This window comes from Panthera leo, chromosome A3 (genome assembly GCF_018350215.1).
Source record: "Panthera leo isolate Ple1 chromosome A3, P.leo_Ple1_pat1.1, whole genome shotgun sequence".
Classification (NCBI taxonomy): Eukaryota; Metazoa; Chordata; class Mammalia; order Carnivora; family Felidae; genus Panthera; species Panthera leo.
In genome coordinates, this window is record NC_056681.1 from 42,802,873 (window position 1) to 42,823,562 (window position 20,690).

A 20,690-nucleotide genomic window follows, 5' to 3' on the forward strand; every position below is an offset into this window, starting at 1 on the left:
GAGGCTTTGAGCACAAAGTAAAGCAGCATAATTTAAATAGTGTGTGTGTACTCTGAGCACATGAATGTAAGTTTTAAAGCAAAATTAGAAAGAAAATGAGGGCATTGAGCAGACGAAGCATATATGGTAACTAGGAGGGGAGAGAGGTTTTATCCATGCTAATTTCTCTATGTGGCCATTTGGTTTAGCTCAAAGCTTCCCAGCAGGCTGAGTAAAAAGAGAAATATGTTTACAAATTCTGTTTCTTCATCAAGGTAGAAATATACTAGATTTGAAAGGTATACTTTTTTCTTCACATTAAAAAAACATTCACCACGGGGGCATTTTCTAGAACAAAATGTGGGTAGCAGCATTCTCAACAATGTTACTGCCTATGCAGATTTCTGTCCCATATCCCTTCAATAAAACGTGAGAGCAAAGCATAAAGCTTAGGTAGTATTAACATCTCAGTTCCCAGGGCTCCTGGGTGGCTCAGTCAGTTAAGTGTCTGACTCTTGGTTTTGGCTCAGGTCATGATCTTACAGTCTGTGAGTTTGAGCCCCACTCAGACTCCATGCTGACAGTGCACAGCCTGCTTGGGCTGCCCCTCTCCTGCCGGCTCTCTCTCTCTACCTCTTGAAAATAAATAAATAAACTTAAAAAATTAAAAAAAAAATCCTCAGTTCCCTAGAGTAGGCAGTGCCACATATGCCCAAATATAAAGCAAACATATGGGGCGCCTGGGTGGCTCAGCTGGTTAAGTGGCCGACTTCAGCTCAGGTCATGATCTCGTGGTCTGTGAGTTTGAGCCCTGTGTCGGGCTCTGTGCTGACAGCTCAGAGCCTGGAGCCTGTTTCAGATTCTGTGTCTCCCTCTCTCTGACCCTCCCCCGTTCATGCTCTGTCTCTCTCTGTCTCAAAAATAAATAAACGTTAAAAAAAAAAAAAGCAAACACAAAAATAAGATAATCTCTCATTTACTCAACAAGAAGACCCCTCCCCACCCCCGAATGGTTTTTTTGGCCATTTGAATATACGAACTCATAGGGATGTAGATAAAATAGTTTACTTACACCTTTTCATTTCATAATTTAATTATATACATTTAAAATCACATATTATGCAAAGTAATATATTTAGAAATATTACACTTTTCCATTTAGATTTCAAAGAAACTATCGTATTCTAACTATATTCATGTATGGTCCACACCTGTGTCTCTATCACTGGGGTCACTCCCTGAGTCATCTTACTTGGGCTCCAGAGAATAATGAACTTCACTTCCAGCTAATGGTTGTTGAGATGTTCACTTTTTGAATTCGTGTACAACGATGTCCCCACCAGAAATTGTATCCCAAGCTCCCAGTTCCAATTTGTATGACATTAGAGCAGTACCCTCCCCCCCCACCACCACTCCATTAATCTGATGGGGCACTTGTGATTGCCTCCTTACAAAGACTTATTGTATAGATTTTTAAAATGATCTTTAAAGGATGCCAAACATTTGCAACTAGAAGGTCATTCCTTTGGGAATCATGATTAAATTCCATTGACCCTTTTACTCCTTATTTAAACAGGTAAGTGACTTTCTGAGCCTCTAAAACCAGACTTGGTTAAAGTCATTTCCTGCCAATGTATCCTCCCCAAACAGTATTTTGTGGTTCAAAATGGTGTCATTGAGAGAACACCTTGTAATATAAGACTCTTTCATGGGGCAGGACCATGTTAAGGCATCTGTGGTAGTATTGTCATAGGGTGGTCAAGTGATTGATCTGACCATAATGTAGCCCACCCTGAATCCCACCCAGGAGCTGACCGGGGACTTAGAAGGAGTACTCCTCTGGGAAACAGAGCCAACCATATTGTGCTAGGTGCAGGATGTTGAGCAGGCCGCTGAAATTCTGGGGCCTTGGTTTTCTTAGGGTGAAATGAGGGTTTTAGGCTGGATCAGACAGAGGTCTGAAGGGGACCTAAGGGGTGGGGGGGCATAGGGATGGCGCCACATATCCAGGGTAGGCTCTAGTGCCCTCCCCTCGTTCGAAAGTCAATAGAGTAATTCTTCTTTGATCTATTTTATATAAAGGGATTCCAGGTAAAATTTCCTTTGAAGTGAAGATCCCTTTTTTTAATTAAAAAAAAAAAAAAAAAAGGAGTAGGCCGCTATTGAGGTCTGTCTGCTCTGAAGTTCTCTGACTTCAAAGCCGTCAGGGGTCATAGTTAAATCTTCCTATCGATGGCTAATGAGGATTTGATGTGCCTGGGGAAGGGGGACAGACACTGCCTGCTAGTTGGTGAGCATCAGCCATCTGGAAACATGGACATTAGACAACCCACTATAAAGTCCCATTTAGTTGAAATCCCATCATCCTAGAAAACCTGCTCATTACTTTATGAGAAAAAAGCAAATGACAGAGAAACAGTGGTTCTCAAACTTGGCAGTATATTGGACTCACCTGAGAGTTTTTAAAAGTTCCAATGTCCGGCCTACGGCCTGTGCTAATTAAGTCCAATGGTAGAGGAGGGACCCAAGCATGGGTTGTGTCTCCCAGCATGAGCCTAATGTGTGGTAAAGTTTAAGAATACACGGCATTGGTACAGTCACTGTGGAAAACTGTGCAGTGGTCCTCCAAAGATGAAACTTAGAATTACCATATAATCCAGCGATTCCACTCAATCCAAAAGAACTGAAAGCAGGATCTTGAAGAGATATTTGCCCACCTATGTTGATAGCTGCATTATCCAATAGCCAAAGGTAGAAGCAAGCCAAATGTCCACTGATGGGCGAGTGAATAAACAAGATGTGATGTATCCATACAGTAGAATATTATTCATTCTTAAAAAAGATGATGATTCTGAGGTGCCTGGGTGGCTCAGTCGGTTAAGCGTCCAACTCTTGATTTCAGCTCAGGTCTTGATCTCAGGGTTCATGAGTTCAAGCCCCATGTCAGGCTCACACTGCTGACAGTGTGGAGCCTACTTGGGATTCTCTCTCTTTTTCCCTTTATGCTCCCCCCCACACACACACACCCTGCCTCTCTCTCTCTCTCTCTCTCTCTCTCTCAAAATAAATAAATGAACTTAAAGAAGAAGATTCTGACCCGTGCATGATACAACATGGTTGAACCTTGAAGACATCATGCTAAGTGAAATAAGCCAGCCACAAAAAGACAAATACTGATGATTCTACTTATATGAGCAATCTGGAGTAGTCAATTCTAAATTTGACTTAGTTTTCAGTTTTGCAAGATGAAAAGACTTCTGGAGGTTGGTTGCACAGCAGTGTGAATATACTCAACACCACCTAACTAGACACTTAAGAATAGTTAAGACATAAATTTTCTGCTATGTGTATTTTACCACAATTCAATATAAAATGTAAAAAAGGTGGCGGGGGAATAGCATCATGTAATTCCCTGCCACTCAAAGTGTGATCTGTGGGCCCCCAGATTGGGCATCTTCTTGAGAGCTGGTTAGGAATGCAGCACCTCGGGTCATACCCCAGACCTGTTGCATCAGAACCCCCATTTTTAGACAAGACTCCCCACCCCTGCCACAGGTGGTCTGTGTGCACATTAAACTTTGAGAAGCGCTACTTGTGATGGCCCTATCCTTTGACTAGTTTGAAAGACGTGGTGGACATGGGCCTTTGCTACCCTGTATCCACTGCCTCTCCCTACTTGTTCCAGAACCTGGCATTCTCTGAGCTGCCTTATTTATGTTCAGGGGGCTGACCTCATCCACACCTCCACACAGATCACTCCCCTGGCCAGTGACTGGCTTACAGGCAGACATGTTGTCTGGTTCTGGCCAATGAAACTAAGGCAAGTTCTACTGAAGAGGTTCTGGAGACACTTAAGAAGAAATGGTCTGTCCTTCCTTTGGAAGTTTCCATGTCAGGACAGGATCCACACAAATTCTGTATGCACCTTGGGACCTTGGACGCTGCTAGTCTGGTTCTTGACATGGCCACTAACGGACAAAATCCTGGGGTCCACTTCACCCATGGATTTCTGATTATGTGAGATTAGAAAAGTATTTCTTGGGGCGCCTGGGTGGCTCAGTCGGTTGAGCGTCCGACTTCAGCTCAGGTCACGATCTCGCGGTCCGTGAGTTCGAGCCCCAAGTCGGGCTCTGGGCTGACGGCTTGGAGCCTGGAGCCTGCTTCCGATTCTGTGTCTCCCTCTCTCTCTGCCCCTCCCCCATTCATGCTCTGTCTCTCTCTCTGTCTCAAAAATAAATAAACGTTAAAAAAAAGAAAAGTATTTCTTGTTTAAGACCATTTGAGTCAGGGTTTTCTGTTACTTTTAGCCAAGGGTTTCTCATCCTTGAAACTATTGACATTTGGGGCTGGATAATTCTTTGTTGTGGGAGGTCTGTTGTGTGCATTACGGGACGTTCGGTGGTGCCCTGACTTCTACACATTAGATGGCAATAGCACTACCCTCTCCCTCAGCTTTGACACCCCAGAGTGTCTCCAGACGGATTGCCAAATGTTTGGGGTGTAGAGGGGGAAACAATTTGCACCCAGTTAAGAACCACTGTCGCAGATAAAAACATCCTAATGAATGTGAGGGCCTTCTATTTAGTGGGTCCTCAGGAGGATCAAAATCGCTGCTGCCTATGCCCCAGAGTGCTTCAAGGATCAAAGTGAGATGAGGTGTGTGAGAAAAGCAAATACACACAAGGTGTTGCTAATCATTACCTGTCTTTGATGCTGCTGCTGCATTGATAGCAATGTTGTAGTTTCCATTTATTCTTTTAATGGGCAGAACTGTTTAACTTACCAGATGGCCAACGTGGATAGTGAATGGAATTTTCCCTGGGCAAACCTGGTAAACCCCGCCAGAACTCTCTGGGGCTCTTCCTCCTGCTTAGAAACTCTAATCTCCTATAGCCCAGACCTGAGCTGGACCCCTGATCCCGACTCATCATCCAAGGATGGGGGCTGTAAAGCTCACCCTTTAATGCATTTGCACCGATTAAGAGAGATCTTCATATTGAGCTGCTGAAGAGATCGATGCCCTCCACATAATAGTGTATTCCCAGCTTACACATCTGTGTATTTGAGGCCCACAGCGTCAGGGGCCCCTGGACAACCAGTCTTGGCTCCTGCTATCCTTCCTTGAACCCACCACACATCAAGGCCTCTGTCCTTAGGAGTCCCCTGGCTGTTACAATCAGTGCCTTCGGATTCATCGCTTCTTAGAGAATTTGTGTCTCTAAAGTGTCACAAATGTCTCCTGGAGCAGGAAGGCTTACAAGGGGAGCTGGACGTTAAATGTGGGGAATTGGGAGCATAAGAACAGGCAAAGGGACCAGTGCTGGAAGTGTTTGCAAACAGTGGATGGATCAGTCACTTAGGTCACTGAGAACTTACTGCATACCAGGCACTGGGGCTGGGACTGGGGTGGGCAGCAAAGGGCATTAGGAGGTAGCCGTGGCCCTCACAATCTACTGAGGACCATGTGGTGGACACTGGTATGCTCTCCTGACCTTGTCCCGTATGGTGGTAGGGGATGACTACCCCCACTAACATGGCAGCTACCCCGATTTTGTGCCCCACCCCCACCCCTGCAGCCTATGTGCTTTGTAGGTCACTGACTTGCCTTCTGAACCAGAGGAAGGACACACATCAGGGCTTGGCATGTGACAGTTTGGACTGGAGAAGGCATCCATTGGCAGCTTCGAGGGAAAAACAGTTTTCCTCTGGGGGAGGGGGTCGCATCTTGCAAAAGGGACACCAGGTCCGGCTACAGCCCAATTATTTCCAAAAAGGAGTCAAGCTGAGGACTGAGCCGACATATAAAGGAAAGCTGAGCCAAGAGATTTGCAGGGAACTCAAGCTGAAGGCTTGTGATCCACCTCTGGGCTTTTAGGTGGCATATGTTAATAAAACCTTCTTACTGTGCAAGCCAGTTTGAATTGGCTTTTTCTGTTACTTGAATTATGAACTGTCCAAACTGACCCAGAGTTTGGTACCAAGAAAGGGATACTACAATAACGAAACCTCAAAAGTGGCTCAGCCAAGAAGACATATTCACACAGAGAGCAGCAGGGTGTCTCTACCCAGAACTAGAAAGATGGTGATCGTGGTTTAGCAAAATGGCTGCTTATTCCTGTTTTACCCTGTGATAGAGACCCTATGTGTAGGGAGATGTGACATTTGGAGATCTGGAGGGAAATACTCAGGATGTTGGCTACCTCTGGCAGTCTTTGTTAAGGTCCTAGAAGACTCCAATTTAGAAGGAGGGGTGCCCATTTGAAAATGGGGAGGGATAAAAACCCAGCTTTGCTGAGAGAGGGTCTTTCTGCCAGTGGCCTGCAATCCAAAGTGACTGGACTTCGATAAGCAAGCTCCACTGGGTCGGCAAAGCTAATGTATCGAGCTAAAGTTAGAACACGGGCAGCAAGTAGGGTGACTTAACAAAAGATTGGGGCCCTGGAAAAGCAGTGCCCCCAGTTCTCAGGTCTCTATGGAGCATCTGATCTTAGATACATCTAGCTTGATGACAGGGACAACTCACTGTGAACATGCAGCTAGGATATATCTGGGGGCAGGAGAAGACTTGGGGTACCTTCACATCAGAGGTAAAGGAAGATGCCACGAATCTGAGGAGCAAGGCAGTGGGCAAGACACAGAACCCAGTTGCCAGTTCAAGGATTCTGACCTGAAACAAAATCCAGCTTGAACTACTGGCCCATGGACTTGAATAGAAGAAACCCAGTAAATTCTTTAGGGTACTGACTTGCCAAAGCAAGTGGCCAACTAATGCCTGAAATTGCCCGTTCCTCAGGGCAATCCCCGAACCTGTACCCACAAGAAGTGTGTTGTTAAAGCAGTGATACTCCTCCAAAGACATCAACCCTATGCCCACTCAGATTTTAGCAAGGCAGTGGATGGGGCAGATACACCTGAACCCAGAACTGGGGGCAACTATCTCTGCCAACTGAGGAACTTGCTTTACCATCATGGCAAGGAATTCCCCCAATATTTCCTCAATATTGTATATACTATAGGGCAATGACATCTGAATGTGTTTCCCATTGTCCCCTTCTTCAAATGGAGAATTGCCCTTCTGGAAAATTTTATTGCAGATACACGGGTTTTTTCTCCCCCTAGCACTGACTATGTTGATGGTAGTGAAGTTCAGAATTTAATTTATAGGTTACCATCCCATGAGTTGTTACTTCCAGACATGATGGAGATTATGATGCATCTTCCAGAAAATACAAACTTGAATCTGAATCCAGTAACTAGATGAGTCATAGGGCTTCACCCTTTGAGGGAGGAGGTGAGTCTACGTTTGCCCAGTGTGGGTATTTCTGATGACAATGTAAGGGAATGAGAATGTACCGATGTTGGGGCACCAAAGGGGTGGACTATAGTGGGATATTATGGTTACTATTTAACACTCATCCCCCCCCACCCTGGGCAATAATCCTAATTTATCCTAATAAATAATAAATAAATAAATTATCCTAATAATCCTAATATATCCTATTACCCTCTCTGGGTAATAATCTTAATTTTGTTCAGGTAAACTTTGCTTCATCTCACAGCTTGTATGGTTCAGAGAAAGCTAACTCCACTCCAAATCTAGGACTAGGGCATATGGCCAACACTAAGCTCACACTGGCGGCCCTGTGTAGACCTTCAAGACTGGATGGGCTCTGCTTGGAACTCCTCAGAGATACGTTCTCTCTGTTTCCTTTTTCTTCCGGGGTGGAGTGTTGAGGAATGTGAATCCTAAAGCAGCCATTTCACTGCTATGAGGGGAACCAATCAAGACTGAAACCAAAACAGGGAGAAAAAGTTGAAAGAATCAGAGAAAATGGAGCTGTGGCCCCAATTGCACCATCCCTGTCCTTATCCTTGGGCTTTTGAGTTCTATAATATTTTCTTTAATATTTGATCCAGCTTAAGAGATTTCTGTTACTTGCCACCAAACAACCAACTATTACAGAGTGTGATAAAAGTGTTGGTGGTGGAGAAGGTAGGTTAATTAGCTAAGAGAAGCAATGTTTTTTTTTCTTTAAGACAACTTTATTGAGATATCCTGGACTTATAGAAATTGTTTATATTAAGGTGTACAGGGGCATCTGGATGTCTCAGTCTGTTAAGAGTCTGACTCTTGATCTCAGCTCAGGTCATGATCTCATGTTCATGAGATTGAGCCCCATGCCAGGCTCTGTGCTAACAGCGTGGAGCCTAGTTGAGATTCTTTCTCTCCCTCCCTCTCTGCCTCTCCCCTGCTTGCCACCCCCCACTCTGCAAAATAAATAAACATTAAAAAAAACACTCCAGGAAAAAGTTTTTTTAAAAGGTGTATAATTTGATCAATGTATATACATGGTGCAAAGATCACCACGATCAAGCTAAACAACTTTTCCATGAGTTCCATATAGATATCCTTCTCTGTGTGTGTGTATGGTGAGATTTAACTTAAGATCTATCCTCTTCGAAATTTGCAAGTATACAATACATTATCGTTAACCATTATTACCATGCTGTATATTAGCTGCCCAGAATTTATTCATCCCACATAACTAAACATTTGCACCTATGACCCACATATTCCCATTGCCCCAACTGCAAGCTTAGTCTCAAAAAGCAATGTTCCTTTAAGCACTTGAGGAGGGAAGAGGAGGAGAGGAGAACCTGTTGCAGTTCTTAGTGTTAAACACACTCTTTTGGTGGAATTTGCTGAACTCATCCACAGCCATCATAACACATCTCTCATCCCATCCAGGTGGCAATGGATGTGTTGAGGCCTTCAGTGCAGGGCACTGCCCCTGCTATCTGAAAGTCCCCAATAACTATTGGGTGCTGGAAGGAAGCCTGCCATCATCTGTTGTCCCCATCCTTCGGCAGGGCAGTCCCCCATTGTCCCCTCTCGCTGTGAGCAGCCGGCCACTTTCTAACTGTGTTCCTCCCACTGCTGTTACAGAAGATGAATCACATGTCTCCTAGGCTGAGAGCCTTTCTCTCTGAACCCATCGGAGAAAAGGATGTTGCCTGGGTGGACGGGATCAGCCATGAGCTTGCAATCAATTTGGTCACCAAAGGTTTCAACAAGGTAATTCATTGTTTTTCCTATTTCCCCAACTTCTCTCCCCAATGTCTCTTCCCCTAGTCCTGCCAGATGGCAGCCGCTGCTCTGTGTCCCTGCAAGGCGCCATCAGAGAGGAAAGCTGCCACTTGGCAGGGTGCCACAGTCTTCAGTGCTGCTGACCCCTCATGCTTGGGCAGCCTCGAGGGCCAGCAGATGATGGGCAAATTGAATGGCTTTGGCTCAGAGCAGCTGGGCCAGGTATGATTCACTGGGTGTTCCAACACCCAGAGGTCAACAGAAGTGAGCCGGCCGCCCGAGCCTGGGGCTGAGCTGTCAGGACGGATGATTTGGACACATTTCCATCTCCATGAAGAGACTCGCGGGGTCTCACTTGCCCCACCAGGGCACCGCCCTGAGAGCGGCAGGTGGAGTAACAGCAGACTGGGGGCTACACCAGAGTAAGATACGAGCTTCCAAGATGTCGCTCACAACCCACGAATGGCCTCAAGGGCATCCAGTGGAATCCGAACATTCTTTTTCTATGTAATGATTTGGTTTTAGGGTGCTGGTAAAGCTGCTTGGAACTTTAGGGGAGAATAGGAGATGATCCCAAGAGAACCCAAAGAAAGTGAGCACAGGCAGAGGCAAATGGGAATTCACGCAGAACATTGCACACTCAGTGGAGAGATTTCACACACAGTTATGGCTGTTCATTTCCTTCAGTTTTTTTTAATGTTTATTTTTGAGAGAGACTGAGAGAGACAAGAGTGTGAGCGTGGAGGGGCAGAGAGAGAGGGAGACACAGAATCCCGAGCAGGCTCCAGGCTCTGAGCTGTCAGCACAGAGCCTGACATGGGGCTCAAACTCACAGACCACAAGATCATGACCTGAGCCAAAATCAGACACTTAACCAACTGAGCCACCCGGGAGCCCCCATCCCCTTAGTTTTCAATGTCAGTCTGCACCACTACGCAGGAAGATGTTACAGAAACACCCAAAGAGGCTGGGAACTGTGGCGTGCACAACTGATAATCAGCGTGGTGTGCCTTCAGTGGGCAATGCACGGCTGCTCCCAGGGGGCGTCTGAACTACTGGGCCTGTGGTTTTCTGGTTAACACCTTGCCTGCACCAGCTGCTAAATATTCTGAATATTTACCAGTCAGTTTAACATCCAACAGGTGATATTGTTAGGAAGCTGGCGATCCGGGACTGAGGTAGATTTGATTCTTTCCTCCAGGATAAAAGATGGGACCAAGCAGGTAGTGAAGTAAGCAAGCCTGCTAGGGAGACAGTTTCCATGGAAAATTCCTCTTTGAAAGAAATGATTGTCTCTTTTTCTTTTCTATTGTGGTATGCCTGCATTGATAGGAAGGGTTCAGCTCAGTGAATTTTTACATGTATATATGCTCATGCCCCCCCCCCCCCCCCCGCCCCAGATCCAGTGATTGGACACCTCCGGAATGCCATATGATTCCCTTGTGTCTCTCCCTGGCCTGTGTCATCCCCCCACTCTCAGAGGTAACCATTATTCTGGCTTCTAACACCTTTGATTTAATGTTTTTTGCTGTTGTTCAGACATACTCGGCATTTAAAAAAATATTTTTATTTACATATAGCAAATGTCACCTTTTTTAGTACACAGTTCCACAATGTTTGACAAATGCATGCAGTCATGAAGCCACTACCACAATCGAGACCTAGGACAATCCCATCACTCCCAAATGTCCCCCTGTGTTTCATATCCCCCACCCTCAGCCCCTAGCAACCACTGATTTGTTTCCTATCCCCCTAGTTTTACCTTTTCCAGCCTGTGTTTCCAGCCTAACTGACCAGTTGGCATATTTAAGATGAACGAATCGGGGCACCTGGGTGTCTCAATCAGTTAAGCATCTGACTCCGGCTCAGGTCATGATCTCACGGTTTGTGAGTTTGAGCCCCGCTTCGGGCTCTGTGCTGACAGCTCGGAGCCTGGAGCCTGTTTCGGATTCTGTGTCTCCCTCTCTCCCTCTCTCTCTGCCCCTCCCCAACTCACGCGCTCTCTCTCTCTTTCTCTCTCAAAAATGAATAAATGTTAAAAAAAAATAAAGATTTTTAAAAAAGATAATGGGATGAATGTATAATGGGAAATTTTCAGGCATCCTGGAACCTGTTACACAGATGAAGGGCTGTAGAGAAGAAGGAAGTGTTTGGCTGTGTATGACCAGGCCCCTCTTGTGTTCACAACCTCCTGGTGAGCATGGAGATCAGCACGCTACTTCCAGGCGCTACTCATTCCCAGGGTTGCTGATTCCAAGCACTGACTCAGGGATTTCGCCTTTCTCCTTTGCTTTGACTCACCCGCTTTGACTCACTCACCTGCAAATGGGAGGAGGGCCTCTATGTCCACTTTACAGAGGAGAAGACAGAGGCTCCAGGGAGTTAATGCCTTGATCAGGGGCCCAAATGAGGGTGAGAATGGCCATGGATTGTATCGTCACAAACCACGCAGGAGGATCAGGGTCCAAGTGGCTACTGCAGTATGAAAGGGTCTTCCACTGGGATTTGGTGATGAGACACCAGGGCTGGGGCCTGGCTGGGTGTGTGAAAGGATCCACGAGACACTTTGTAGGTGAACAAGTGTTTCTGGGTGAGGACCAGTCGGTGGTTAGGGACAGCAGTAAGAGCCTGGTCCAGGGAAGGGGTCTCAGATTTAGCAGATAAAAATGCAGGCTCCTATAGATTTTTAAAGCTTTTCTTTTTAGGGCACTTCTGGGTTCACGCAAAATTGAGCAGAAGATGCAGAGATTTCCCACGTACCCCCTGCCCCCACACGTGTATAGCCTCTCTCATTAGCCACACCGCCACCAGAGCGGTGCGTTTGTAACCATTGCAGAAATGACACTGGCACGTCATAATCACCCAGGCTCCACAGTTTACATTAGGGTTCACTTGCAGAGTTTCTCTGGGTTTGGACACATGCGTAATGACACATATATCCATCTTTATAGTAACGTGCAGAGATGTGACTTCTTCTGAGCTCCTGGCTTTTTATACCCTGCCTGCAGGAGACCTTAGGGAGAGACACCTTTCTGGGCCTCACGCTAACGTTGGTCTTTGCTGGCCTCTGCTGGGGGGTGGCTGTCCCCTCCCTCAGCTACGGCATGACTTTTAACTAAAACTATTGATTCCTCTATGGATTCACCCAAATCTCTTCAGGACCTCGACAGTCAAAAATTTGGCTGCACCCTTCCTGGGTTATTTTGTGCCTGCCCTTTCCTGAGCCAGTCAGCTTTGGCAGATCTAGATCTCTGAGAATCTAGACCTCTGCTGTCTGATACCGCTGGCCGCTGGCCATTTGTACGTTTTGAGCACCTGTCTGAATAAAGATGTGCGCTGCATGTAAAATACACGAGGTTGATTTTAAAGATTTAAGATTTTAAAGTACCCCCCCAAATGTAAGGATCTCATCAATAATTTTTTATTGATTGCATGTTGAAATGATAATATTTTTGAAATAGAAAATAAAGCATATTATCAGAACTCATTTCACCTGTTTAGTCCCCCCCTTTTCCTGTGGCTACTAGAAAATTAAAAGTTATATATGTGGCTGGCTCACATTAAATTTCTACTGGATAAGGGCACCTGGGTGGCTCAGCTGGTTGAGCGTCCGACTCTTGACTTCAGCTCAGGTCATGATCTCACGGTTCATGGGTTTGAGCCCCCCATGGGGCTCTCCACTGATGGTGCAGAGCCTGCTCTCTCTTCTCCTCCCCCACTCTCTCTCACTTTCTGTCTCTCGAAATAAATAAATACACGTTAAAAAGTAAATTTCTACTGGATAGTGCTGGTCTAGATTTAACAGTGAAAGGGCTGCAAAGGACAAAGGAATGACCAGGAAGGGGAAATACGTTGTGCATAAGGCGCTGAAGGCTTTCCATAGCCCAGCTCTAGCTCTGTCTTATATTCCCCACCCTCATCCACACCATACCCAAGCCAGACTGTCCATGAATCACAAACACATACAGGACCACCCGCCTTGCAGGCTTTTCTTGAAATGGACATTCACCTGCTTCAGGACGCCATTCACAACTGACCTTCTCTGGGAAGAAAGGCTTCTTTCTGCCTGCCCACCCCAGCCTAACGAGCTTGTGTTTCTGAACACTGAGTATTCAATAGGACCCCTTGCTGTGACATTTGTACTGTTGACTATTTTTTGCACACATGGCCTGAGAACCCACACTCATTATGCTAGAGAGGCACAGCTTGCCTTTGGGGCTCTCCCACGTCTCCTCTATGTTCTATGATCATAGTTCTATGATCTTTGTACTCCTCCTTTCCCTATGAAAGCCCTGCCCAGGGGCAAGTGAATTTCCAGGCACTCAGTAAATCCAGGGACTTTGAGCAGTGCCCTGTGGGGCGGGTGCATTACTGTGGGGATAACCCTGAAGTCATCCAACAGGGAGGAAGGACGTTTCCATCCCAGAGACTCTAGTTTGGTTCAATGCTCTTTGAAGACACTATAAAGTCATATCCTTGAGACTAAATCTTCCTCCTGAAAGATACTTGGAAGGTCAGGAAGGGGTGTATGTTCTGAGTGCCCACCTGCTGCCTAAGGCTCTCCTAATAGCAGAACTTGTGTGTGATGTTTGCTACATGTCAGCCACTGACTGGCCTCAGTGTGTGACATATATCTCATTTAATCATCAAAAAATCCTATAAGGTATACGATTTCACCTCCATTTTACCGATTGGGAAACAGAGGCACACAATAGCCACATGACTGCTCCAAAGTCACTCAGGATGAGGAAGGTGAAATTTGAATCTGGGCAGACAGTCCCAGGGGTGGGGGGCTGGTAATTCAGAGGACCCCACTACCAGACATCTGGGCCCTACAAGAAGTCAGTCACACAAGTTTGGGGTTACCCTGCATAGAGTTGCCAGAAAAAATGCAGGGACCCATTCAGTTAAATCTGAATGTCAGTTAAACAAATACTTTTTTAGTATAAGTATATCCCCAAAGGGCACCTGGGTGGCTTAGTCAGTTAAGGGTCTGACTCTTAATTTTGGCTCAGGCCATGATCTCATGGTTTCTTGAGTTTGAGCCCCATGTCAGGCTCTCTGTTGGCAGCATGGAGCCTGCTTGGGATTCTCTCTCTCTCTGTCTCTGTCTCTCTCTCTGTCTCTCTCCCTCTCTCTCTACCCCTCCCCCACACACGCTGTCTCTGTCTCTCTCAAAATAAGTAAATAAACTTAAAAAAGAAAAGAAAAAAGGATATCCCAGGGAGACATGGAGAAGAAAGAAGAAGGGGCAAGCCCTGCATTGGATCGAGCATTTGCACTAGAGGCAAGGAGTTTTAAGCCAGATATGACCGAGAGGTACTGGATTTTCAAGACTGTCAATGGCTACCAGTGGCCATGAAGGCTGAAGAGTCGGTGAGAGGAAAAGAGAGTTGTTGATCACACAACGAAGCCTTGTGGCCACGTAAGAGCATTCGGTGTAGGCTCCAAGCAGTGGCAGCTCCTGGCAGAGGCGTCAGACAAACCTGAGAATCAGAGAGGGCAAGATGGCGGACCTCTGTTGTCCACCTAAAACTAATGGGCGCCAACTTTGTTCAAATTTTTTAAAAGTTAAAAAAAAAAGAAAGAAAGAAAAGTCCAGGTGTTACCGTGAAGATGAAAAGTTTTAATTGGCATTGACCAGGACCAGCCACCTAGTGCAAAATGAAGATATGAGACCCCTCGTTCACATATACTGAGGACTTCAAGATGCAGCAGCAGAACACTAAACCAAGGGGGGCTCTGTCCGGGGTGGTGGGGGCACGCTGCCTGCTCGGCGTTGCTGTGTGTATCTCCCTCCCCGCAGCCAGAAATTCGTGAGCTTTGGTCCAAGAGAGAGGCGAGAGATTTTCTTCTCCTTGGTGAAGGCCTCGCTTTCTGGAACCAGCGGAGAAACCGAGCAGGCTTTGGGCAGGGCCGTGATGGGGGCCCACGACTCCGGCTTCCCTTGGGAGCAGGGTGACGTGGGCTGACTTTCCCTCCCCACCACTGGAAGGTGGCAGGGTGAGAGGACAAGAGACAGGTTGCAACTTGGCTCCGGAGGCCACAAGAAGAGGCCCTTCTTCCTATGGCATTCCTGGAAAATTTGCCTCTGGTCCTGCGTGCCACACATTCCCTGGCTTCCTGGCTGCTGAGGCTGGTGGGGATGTGGAGGCTCCAATCACCACCGGCTGATGACCAGCAGCGAGGCCTCCGAAACGGCAGAGCCTGCCACAGGTGCCCGGCCAGATTCTGTCAGTCGAGATGTGCAAGAATGGGGCTCGGGAAAACAGGAGTCAACTTCTCAGATTCTTGGTGATTCCATCTGGAGATTGAAACTGGGTTAAAACATGCCAGGGGTCTGGAGCCCATTGAAGGTACCCAAGTGACACTTGCTATTACCATCATTACCATTTATCATCACTAATGTTCCCTCTCCTTGGGCAGAGCCAAGGCTCTCCTTGATTCTGTTATTCACTTCTGCGCCTCCCACATCCACTGAAGCTACTGGCTCAATGAACATTCAATAAATGTTCTTTTTTTTTAAATGTTGAATTACAAAACATCTCCATAAAATCATCAGCAAAAGTACAAGTATACTGATAAAGTAAAATGAGATCGTTCTAAGCATCTATATGGCTTTTCTAAAAAGATGATGAAGGTAGCAGGTTAACATGACCATGACATCCTGGCTGTTTTTTCAATCTTTTCAACAACTGGACCATGACTCAAAAGAAGAGACCCCAAGCTCCAAGGCTTGGGCACATTTTACAGCTGGGACTCAGCTACTATTTAATTTCTTAAAAAAAAAAAATGCTCCCTTTGGTTAGGGTGAAGTTTGCTTTGTTTTATGTAACTGAAAGCAAACAGACACCAGCTGGTTTTCCTGGAGAGGACCCAGGACGGCAAGCATGGACGCTGGTTCCCATTCACTCCAGGCTAGAGGCCCCCAAACCAGCCTCGAGAGGCAGGCGTTTACGTGACCTTAAATCTCCAGGCTTCACCATTTAGTGACTCAGTCAATCCTGGCCATGCAGTCTCGGGCACCACTTTCTCCATGGAGAGCTTGCTCCTTGTCAATAATCATGTGATAAAATTGTAAGAGAGAAGTGGAAGGCTGTGGGGCAGTAGTTAGAGAATGAGAGAATGCCATAGAGCTATCTGTCCCGGTGTACTTAATGTTAATTACATGTGTTTTTCATGCACACAGACTCTTCAGAAGGGAAAGGTGGGCAAGGTTTATGGAGTTTTATATATTCCGTGCTCCCCCCACATATTCCGGGCCAAGCAAGGCATTAGCATTTTCCTAATGTTCTTGCTCTAGATCCACTTAATTCCATTTGCAAGGTGGGGGGGGGGGGCATGTTGTGTGCCTTCAGGTGATGTAGAAACTGAGGCCGGGTTCTTGGGGTCTTCACTACGGGGTAAGTGAGTTGCCCAAGGTCACAGAGCTGGTTTGCAAGAACAAATTGATACTAAGATGCCCCTCATCTGCCAACGCCACGGGCAGTGATTCTTGATCAGGGAGATTTTGTCCCCAAGGGAACACGTGGCAATGTGTGGGGATGGTTATGATTGTCACAGTCTGGAGGGATGGGGGAGCGCTACTGGCATCTGGTGGGTAGAGGCCAGAGACGCTGCTGAACTTCCTGCAATGCTCAAGACGGTCTCCGCTCCACCACGACAGCACAGAATTACCCACAATGTCAAGTGAAGAGAGTTAGAAACTCTGCAAGGTCAATAGAGAAAGTGATGGGGTGGGGAGCCTCTCTGACTCCTCTGTGTGTGCACACACACGTGCATGTGTGTGTGTTTGTGTGTGGGGGTGTGTTAAAAAGAAATACTAGGGGTGCCTGGCTGGCACCAGTTGGTAGAGCCAGTGACTCTTGATCGTGGGGTTGTAAGTTTGAGCCCCACATTGTATGTAGAGATTACTTAATATCTTTAGAGAGAGAGAGAGAAAGAGAGAGAGAGAGAGAAATACTAGATCAGAGGCCAGAAGGGAGCATTAGAAGTATGCTAAGCTCTTGCTACTCAAAATGTTGTCCCTGGACCACCTCAGCTGGGAGCATGTTAGAAATGCAGACTCTTGGGGGGCCTGGGTGGCTCAGTTGGTTAAGCGTCTGACTTCGGCCCAGGTCACGATCTCAGTTTGTGGGTTCGAGCCCTGCGTCGGGCTCTGTGCTGACAGCTTGGAGCCTGGAGCCTGCTTCGGATTCTGTGTCTCCCTCTCTCTCTGCCCCTCCCCAGCTCATGCTCGCACTCTGTCTCTGTCAAAAATAAATAAACTTAAAAAAAAGAAATGCAGACTCTCAGGCCCCACTCCAGACTTAATTGAGTCAGAACCTCCCTTTTAACAACGTCCCAGCTGATTTATGGGCTCATTAAAGTTGAGAAAGGAAAGTTCTGGTTCACCCCAGGCTAGACAGCCCTCAATCCCATCCCGAGAGATGTGCATTTATCTCGGCCTCACACCTCACCAAGGGCCAGTCCCAGAATCCCCATCACCCTGGCTAGGGGTTCAGGGCCTGCCGTCATTCTCCCCCACATCTGACCTGTGCCCCTTCCTTTGATTTTCACGCGATCCCTAGTGTTGGAGAAGAGCACATCTGGGCCAGCTTATTATAACCTTTCCCATTTTTCTCCATGCCTCCCCCACTCCCCACAGGCCTACATCCTGTTGGGACAGTTCCTTCTGATGCACAAGAATGAAGCCGAGTTTCAGAAGTGGCTCATTTGCTGTTGCGGCGCCACCGAGTATGAGGCCCAGGAGAGTTCTAACTGTCTGAAGGAGTGGTGTTCCTGCTTCCTGTGAACACACATCCCCTTGCTCTGATGCCTGGGTAAACAACATGTTCTGAACTGATACCCAGGCTTGGGGTCATTATTTTTTGTTCTTTTTTGTTAGTTTTTACTTTAGAGAGAGAGCGCAAGTAGGGGACAGGGGCAGAGGGAGAGAGAGAATCCTAAGCAGGCTCCCTGCTCAACGCAGAGCCTGATGTGGGGCTCGATCCCACGACCTGATCATGACCTGAGCCAAAATTGAGAGTTGATGCTCAACCAGCTGAGCCACCCAGGTGCCCTACTTTTGTTTTTAACTTTAAGGATACACAGTCATTATACCAAGCAGTACAAGAATATATAAAAGAGAACAAACGAAAGACAAGTGATCCTCAAATTGACCACCTAAAAACAATGTTCATTCACCTTACATGAATATCATACCAAATATTTCAGCATATGGATTATTTTAGAATAGGTTACTTTAAGTTTGAAGCCAGTGTATTGATTATCTATTGCTACACAGCAGAGGAACCCAAAGCATAGCAGCTTAAAACAAGCCATTTTATCTCACGCAGTTGTTTGGCTGGATGTTTCTGTCTCTGGGTCTTCCATGAGGGTGAAAACCGTCAGCTGGGCTGCAGTCAACTGAGGGCTTGACTGAGGCTGGAGAATCCACTTCTAAGATGTTGTACTCATGTGGCTGTCAACTGGAGTCCTCAGTTGCTCTTTAAATAGGCCTCTCTATGGGGCTACTCATGGAGTGGCATCTAACTTCCTCCAAAGCAGCTGACTCAAGAGGGAGTAAGAGGGCAAGCAGGAAGTGCAATGCCTTTTATGACCTTGTCTCTGATTCACACTATGTCACTTCTGTCTTATTCTATTTTTAGAAGCAAGTCATTAAGTCCTCAAGAGAAGAGAATTAAACTTTCTTGAAACACCAGCTAATATGCAGACATATTTTTAAGAACATTGTAGTCCGATTTCTGAGGTATAATTTATATTCAGGAAAACTTGCCCTTTTTAGGTGTGTAGTTCTGTGACTTTTGACAAATGCGTTGTCCCCAAACCACTACCAGAATAAAGATGGAGAGCACTTTCATCACCCCAAAGAGTTCCCTGGTACCTCCCCATAGTCATCCCTGTGGCCCTCCCCAGCCCCTGCCAACAAATGATCTGGTTTTTGTCCTCATAGTTTTGACATTTCCAGAAAGCCAAATAAATGTAATCACATAATATGTACCTTTTGTGTGACTGGCTTCTTTCACTTGGAATAATTCAGTTGAGATGAACCCATTAAACAGGCCTTTTAAATTCAAGAAAATGTTGGCAGATGGTATTGGAGCCTGGCCCCATATGCTGTTGGCATTCACTGTTCTAGTACGGTCCAGTAACTTCCTTCAGTAAGCACCTGAGTACCCTTTGCCAGAGGGTATCTCTAGCTGCAGGAGTAGGGTCTACCCATGCACAGGGCAGGGAGGGAGTGCCAGGGAGTTAACACCCACTCATGGGTGGAAGCGGCAGTTAAATGCCTCGGCTTCCTTGCCCTTTGGATGGGACAGCTCTGAGGTGGTATCCCCCAGCTCCCCAGTGGGACTCAGCCAGTTGCTCACAGCGGCCCCCTGCCCTTTAACACCTCTGGCATTTGCTTTCTTTTCTTCCCTATATTGCTTTCCCACTCTACTGCCGGGGTTCCTTGGGATCACCCCTCATGAAATATTTAAATTTTAGTATCAGTCTTCTTCTGGAAGAACCCAACTTAAGACAAAAGTGCTAGAATTTAATTTTACTTGGACAGAAGAAAAAAAATGGAACTGAAAGAATTCTTGAACCGCACTGCATTTTTTTCTTCATTACTAGACATCATCATTTCTAAATCAATTTCTTCTGAGCATAAAGAATAATATGGGGGAAACAGTAACAGGGAGGTTAGTATCATTAAGTTTATTTTAAACTTTAATTTTCTATGTTAGATGGTGTGAATTCTCATTAAAAAAGTAATAAAAGTAAAAAGAAATTAGCACTCTTATTTCTTCCCTCTCATTTTTAAAAATAGGTTTTAGTATTATTTTTAACTTGTCAAGGTCTATAGCATTTACATTCTTCCCATAAGCATAATCCCTGCAGTTGCTTAGTCTTAGTTGTATATTTAAGAGGTTATAAATCCTTGTTGGTATAATTATTTTAAGAATTATAACTTTTGGAGCACCTGGTTGGCTCAGTCAGTTTAGCATCCAACCCTTGACCTTGGCTCAGGTCATGATCTCACAGTTTGTATGATTGATGATCGCATCATGTTCTGTGCTGACAGCCTGCTTGGGATTCTCTCTCTCCCTCTCTCTCTGTCCCTCATCTGCTTGCTCTCTCTCTCTCTCAAAATAAAAATTAAAAAAAAACTTTAAAAATCATAACTTTGTCACTCCTGAATTCTTTGTTCTGAAACATCTCTCTGTTGGTTGAGTTGGATGATTATATTAGTCAGAAGAGGTTAGATTATGCTGCTGTAACAAACAATCCCCCAAAGCTCAGTGATTTAGTCAACAAATCTTGATTATTCTTTTAGGCTTCATATCCAGTATATGCCATAACAAGGGCTCTGTCTGTTATAATCACTATAAGAGTTAGGTAGATGGAGATTCTCTTTCAATACATGCTTCCATGAGTATCACAGCATCGGGAAGGTACCATGGTGGATTACACACTGTATTTCATATCCTCTACCCAGTGTGATCTATTCCACTTATGTTCACATTTCATTGGTCAAAACAAATCACATGGTCATACCTAACTCCAAAGGGTCATGGACTCTTCTGAACTCAGGAGCAGATTTGGTGACAGCACTAATCAAGACCACAGTCATCAG

The 20,690-nt window shown here is 45.9% G+C and overlaps 1 protein-coding gene across 2 annotated transcripts in view; it reads left to right on the plus strand.

Moving 5' to 3' along the window:
- BANF2 (BANF family member 2) overlaps positions 1-17,914 on the plus strand; it is a 36,009-nt gene extending 18,095 nt beyond the window's left edge. For both annotated transcript variants that reach the window (XM_042931688.1, XM_042931687.1), the window contains 2 exons: positions 8,927-9,055; positions 17,715-17,914. In XM_042931688.1, coding sequence (XP_042787622.1) covers positions 8,930-9,055; positions 17,715-17,861 — 273 coding nt within the window. In that variant the 5' untranslated portion in view covers positions 8,927-8,929 and the 3' untranslated portion in view covers positions 17,862-17,914. The remainder of the gene's footprint in view (positions 1-8,926; positions 9,056-17,714) is intronic.
- The last annotated feature ends 2,776 nt before the right edge of the window (positions 17,915-20,690 follow it).